General features: G+C 46.8%; 1 protein-coding gene across 1 annotated transcript in view; it reads right to left on the reverse strand.

Annotated features, from left to right (window-relative positions):
- The window catches only part of LOC103762119 (probable glutamate receptor), a 7,544-nt gene extending 5,170 nt beyond the window's left edge, over positions 1 to 2,374 (reverse strand). Inside the window, exons 1-3 of the mRNA XM_029962418.1 lie at positions 2,268 to 2,374; positions 653 to 684; positions 51 to 109 (exon numbers count right to left, since the gene is read on the reverse strand). Of these exons, the coding sequence (XP_029818278.1) occupies positions 51 to 109; positions 653 to 684; positions 2,268 to 2,340 (164 nt within the window). The 5' untranslated portion in view covers positions 2,341 to 2,374. The remainder of the gene's footprint in view (positions 1 to 50; positions 110 to 652; positions 685 to 2,267) is intronic.
- Positions 2,375 to 5,751: the final 3,377 nt, after the last annotated feature.

Consider the following 5,751-nt stretch of genomic DNA (forward strand, 5'->3'; position numbering starts at 1 on the left):
GTGCCAGTGCAACCCCAGCTCTGCCCCTGCCTCTGTGTCACTGCCTTACCAGGATCGTGGTGACGGTCAGGGTGGGAAGCCCCTCAGTTTGTCCCCTTGAGTCAACGCCCTGCAAATCAAAAAAAAAGGAAGGAAGAGTTGGATTTCAAAAGCCCAGACAGGCCCCACCAGGCTGGGGCTTAATTGACAGCCCGGGGGTGTCAGGGGTGTGTGAGTTCAACCAGCCCTGAACCTGCCCCTGAGCTGCAGTGACCTCACACCGCTGCTCCCCGGCAGCAACAAGTCACAGGCCTTGCACTTTAGTGCCTGCTCCGAATAAAAAATCACTTTAAATGTTGTCACAATTCTTCAGATAGTGGTAGAGCCTTCCCAAGAGAGAAATTCACGTTGCAGACAAGAGTTAGCAGCCAATTAGGGTCTCATTAGAGAGCAATTCCAGGAGACACAGAACAGTAGGAAACCTGAGAACAGGAGGCAAGGAAACATGGATTCACTTCTGTGTGAACACTGAGCTCAAGATACAAAAAAAAAGCATAGACACACAGCCATCCATGAACAGTATATTTAAAACACGACCACATCTATTTCTGAATTAAGACCTTTGGCACCTACACCTTCATTAGTAACTCTGCACCAATGAACTTACACATACCTTACTCACAGCATCATCATTCCTCCCAGCTCCTGGAAAAACACCACAACAAAATCAGATTCTTGCCAGGCTTTTATTTACAGAAAGTGACATTTCACACCCCCATTTCATAGTGCACTTCAACAAAGAGAACATTCACCCTTGACTCACAGGCTCCTGGGTTTGATTCCTCCTCCACAGCACAAAGGGAAGCAGAGACAGAACAGCCCGAGTGGGGCTGCAGGAGGTTCTGATTGTCACCCACCCCTGGGGAATGGATCCTGCACAGTCCATTTGTTTCCCTACTGCCCCCCCTGAGGAGGGGAAGGACCAGCTCTGCTGCTTCCTCACACACCTGATTCCCCCCATTCCTGCCAAGCCATGTCCATCCCCTGAGGAAAAGCCCCATGAACAGCCAGAAGCTCCTCACCAGCCAGTTCCAAGACACTGGGTTTTCTTACTCCTCCCTTCCCCTACTAGTGACAAGTTCTGCATCTGAGACACACAATTAAAGACACAATTTTGTCAATATATGGCTCATTAATTGCCCAGGATGATTTTTCTGGAATATGCTTAGCACTGCTCCTTGGAATCAAAGAATTCACAGTGCAAAAGCCAAAAATCCCTCAAGATAAAAAAAAAAAAATGTAGGGTGTTTTCACTCTTTCGAGCAAAAGCTGTGAGTTTCTCATTAAATATAACAGCATATTCATTCATTATGTATTTACTATTCCTCTTTTGGGTTTGCATTTTCTGGCCTCTTGCTGAACTCAACATTATTGCAAAACAAAACCTGTTTTTCCCCTCTCCACCACAGTTCTCCATGGGAGCTGGAAATCTTCACAAAGGAGTTCTCTTGTCTCCCTTTAGAAACTTATTTAAGCCAGTAACAGCTTTCTGAGGCCCCTTTTTGAAGACCTGTGGGGTTTCTTGGAAGAAAACAGTGTGTTCTGAGGGCTGCAGCTCCCCCAGGGGTGCAGCTGCTCAAAGCCCCTTTGTGAGACCTCCTGAAAGGCCCAGGAGGGACCAAACAGCAGCACCAACCCCGAGCTCATGGCAGGGACACCTCCCATGGTCGGGGCCTCGCTGGGAGGGGGACAGAAGCACAAGGAGAGGAGCTCATCCCTCCATTCTTGGCTGTGGCTGCAGAGCTCTGCCTTTCCCTTGCCCCTCGTACCCTGGGCATGCCCAGCCTTCCAGTGGGAGATTTATCCTGGGAAAAGGCTGTAGGACTGCTCAGAACTGGCCCCTCACCTCCATTTCCTCCCCATCCTCAGCTCATCCTGCTGCAGCTCGAGGCACAGTCAGCTCCCAGAAGTGCAGCTTACCCCCAGTAATGGTGTTCAGGGACACCCAACCACCCTTTTCTGGCCTTTTCATCCCCCTGGTCTTTGCCATCTGATGCTCAGCAGCAGCAGCAGGGACATTGGCAGCAGCACCCACAAGGGGGTGAGGTGCCAGTCAGAGGCTGGCACAGGGTGAGCCCTGGGGATCTCACAATAACCAATACAGCAAACCCTCAGGTTAGGACACAATCCTGCAAGCACAGGGAGTTAAAGACTGGGAGAATTAACGCTCTAAAGAAGAACCAAACCAGCTGTGGGTGCAGCCAGCCCTTCTGGATCACCTTCCTCACCTGCCTGGCTCGATTCCCTCAGGAGCAGCAGGGCTGTAACCACACGGAGGGTGAAGGGAAGACCTTTGGCCATGGGAGCAGAAATTCCTCCTGCCTGCAGGAACCTTCCTGCTGGGGGTGAAAGGCAAGCAGTTAAAGCTGGTCCTGCAGTTCCTCATCCCGGGGTGAAATCAGGCCCTTTTATTAAATTTTTTAAAATCTCAAATTCTGCAACAAACTTTCTGCAGGGCTTCAAATAACTGTACATTGTAAATCAGCAACAAAGTGAGCAAAACCAATCAATGCCAAGGTTGTACTAAGCCTCAAAATGCTCCAATATTCTGGATTGTATTTGTTGCCATAGTGTCAAACAAGGTTCAGGACATCATTTCCCCAGAAATTATTAAAAAACAAATTAAAAGTGCCCGAGAAAACTTACCATATATGAGAGTATAAAGACAAAAAAATCCTACATGTGGTATTACTTGCTTCTGCCTGATGCTCAGAAACACTGCCTTCAGTTATGTCACCTCATTAGATTTTAGGAAATCTAAATCTAAACCTGCACTCCTGTGAAAACTGTTGCCATTACAGCTCAGTACTTTCCCTCACTCATTTTCTCTATATTTTTCACCTAATGAGAGAAATTAATAAAATCTAAACAGAAGAATTTTTTTTTTCTGGGTTAAATTTCAGTGCTGATCTTGTTGTTGCTATAAAAAAAAAATCCCCTTCCAGGTGGGAATATTTCGATCCTTGTGAAAGGACCAGAGCAAAGGAGCTGTGCACCAGCCAACATTTTCCAAAAAGTGGTTGCTACCTGTGGCAGCACAAAAACTGAGCAGGTTCATCACCCACCCAGGCAGGTAAAGGAAACACAGCAGCATCTCCAGGCAGGGAGGAAATGCACTTCTCCTGGGAGATTTAACCTAAATTATTCCTCCTTTTCCCTTACAATTTGGTACATGCTCCAAGATCATCTTTGAAGTGGCCTCCTTCAAAGAACAAAACTTAAATCAGAGCTGGTAATACATTGCTGGCATCACCTTGAAAGGAAAGAGCTGTTAACATGCTGGTTTCTGACTAGCTGAGAGAACAAGTGCAGTGTAAACCTGCAAAAAAAGACTTTTTTTGCACAGGCTAATACACATCCCTAGTTCTAATTTAGTACCAGAACCATCTAACAAAAAGAATCAGCTGGGGAGAAAACCGGGAGGGCAGGGGGGGTTAATTTGCTCCCAGGGTGCAAAGAGCTCCTTCCACAGAGCTTAAATGAACCACTGCACATCCCTCACACCCACCTGAGCAGCACAGAGCTCTCTCCTGCTTGACAGCAAAACCAAGGGATTTTAGAAGTCCCTTTGCTGGAGTCAGCTCTCACTCCTCAGGTTTTCAGCCTTTCCAAATGCACCCAAAAGGTCCCTGTCAGTCCCTGAGAGCAGCTCTGGAGGAAGGCAGCAGGCACAGCGGGAGGGATGGACACCCTTCAGCCGGGAAGGAGCCCGGGGCACCAGGTTTGACCCTTCCAGGTGACCCAGAGCACAGACTGGAGGCAGTTTCTCACCTACAGCAGCTCCTTCAGCCTCTCCTGGTCCGTCTGTCCAGCTCTGGGCAGCAGCAGCTCGATGCCCGGGCACAGGACGAGCTCAGATCCCAGGCATCCCGTGCTGGTTTAAATAGCTGGGAGAGGAGGAGTGGCTTCTGCAGGACCAGCCCGGGCTGAGGGGGCACCTGGGCCTTTGGAACATTATCTTCCTAAAGCTGGTGAGCTGCATGTACTCGACATTAAAGTTAAAAAAGCATTAAAATTAAAAAAAGCAGCAACTCCCTGCAGCTTTTCAGCCCAAAGCTGAAGTTTTACATGAGTGACTTTTTCGTCTGGAGAATGTTAATGAGATTTGCTTGGTGTTCAGACACAGTGTGAGGCTCGTCTGGGCAGATCACACATTCTGCTGCACATGTACCTCCTTTCCTTCAGGGACTGCAGTGATACTGTGGGGTCACCTCAGGGCACCTTTCCAAACCTGTGCTGCACAAACTTCAAGGGCCTCTCACCTAAATCCTGCGGACAAGCAGTGAAGATCTGAGCCAGGGTGCAAAACTGAGGGAACATTTTTAAGCAAAACATACTGAGGACCATCTGAAAAGGTTTAGTCAGAGAATTAAACCCCTCCAGCCCTCTTCCAAATCATTGATACCACAAAGTTACCTTACTTTGTGATATCTCAGGGTTTAAATGCTGGAAGTGCCAAGTGATACTAAAATTAGAGCCAAGAACTCTCAGCCCCCAGGGAAGTGACAGCCCTTCCAGGGGGAGTGTGAGCTGAGGAACAGCCAGCACTGTGCACTTTGCTGTGACAGGAACAGAAGTGAGCTCTGAATGAGACAAGTGAGGAGCAAAACTTGGCTGCAGCATTTCCAGCCAGACTTCAAAGCTCCTCAGTGATGCAGCGGGGCCACCAGTGCTACTGGCACAGCTGTGAGAGAATCCTTTGGCTCCCTGGATTCTCCCTGTTTGGCTGCTAATTACAGAGCTCCCCTGGAATTTCCCTCCTCCCAGCCAGGCTCACACAACAGGAGGTCAGTCCCTGCCAAGACTTGCACGTGTTCTGCTGGACCTGAGAAAACCTGAGCTGGGTCTGAACTGGCTACGGCTCTGAAAAAGAGGAAAATGAAATGTCAGCCACAAAGGAAGTTTTCAAACACAGCAGGTGAAATTAACCGTGTTTGTGTATCACAAACCGCAGTGTTTTGTTACAGCTACCGAGTCAACAGCTGGAAGGTTAAATATGTTTATTTTAGTAGTGTAAGGGTGGTTTTACAAACAAATCTTTAGATTTTGCAATATACGCAAAAGAATCATTACAAAGGCAAAATACCCTCTCAATAATAGGGACTCTATGCAGCCTGAAATAAAATTAAACCTCTGTTTCTCTTTAAATGCATCTCAGTAAACATTGCTCTCCATTACTGATAAAATGTACATCTATAATAAATGACATCATAATTGGGGGGGGACACGACAACATTAAAAATAGGAAGTAAAAAAAAGTGGGGAGGGAAAATTATTACTCTGTTTAGGCTGTTATTTAATTCTAAATATGTCCATCTAAAAAAATTAAATATCTCTCTTTTTTAAACATATCATTGAAAATTTTGCATGGCAGTGCAATACAGAAATAGTAAAATTCATCCCAAAAGTGCTATGTACAGCAGTATTGGTAAAATACCATCAGAAGGGACAGTGCTGTTCCAAGAGGAGACCAGCATGCTCCTCAGCCATTCCTCAAGTCCAGGCAGAAGGTATTTCCTGTCTGGTTTTTCCCATTCCCTTCTCTCTCCTGTCTCATTCCCTCAGATGATGCCTTGGGACAAGGACCAGCCACAGTTCAGGTTCAGGGTGTGCATGTGCCCACACAGGTGCAGACATACAGATCTATACATATATATATATATATTTATATATATAAACAAGCTGGGTTTAAAAAAGCATTGCTTTGGAACA

The sequence above is a fragment of the Manacus vitellinus genome, unplaced genomic scaffold (assembly GCF_001715985.3).
Source record: "Manacus vitellinus isolate BGI_N305 unplaced genomic scaffold, ASM171598v3 scaffold_46_pilon, whole genome shotgun sequence".
Taxonomy (NCBI): Eukaryota; Metazoa; Chordata; class Aves; order Passeriformes; family Pipridae; genus Manacus; species Manacus vitellinus.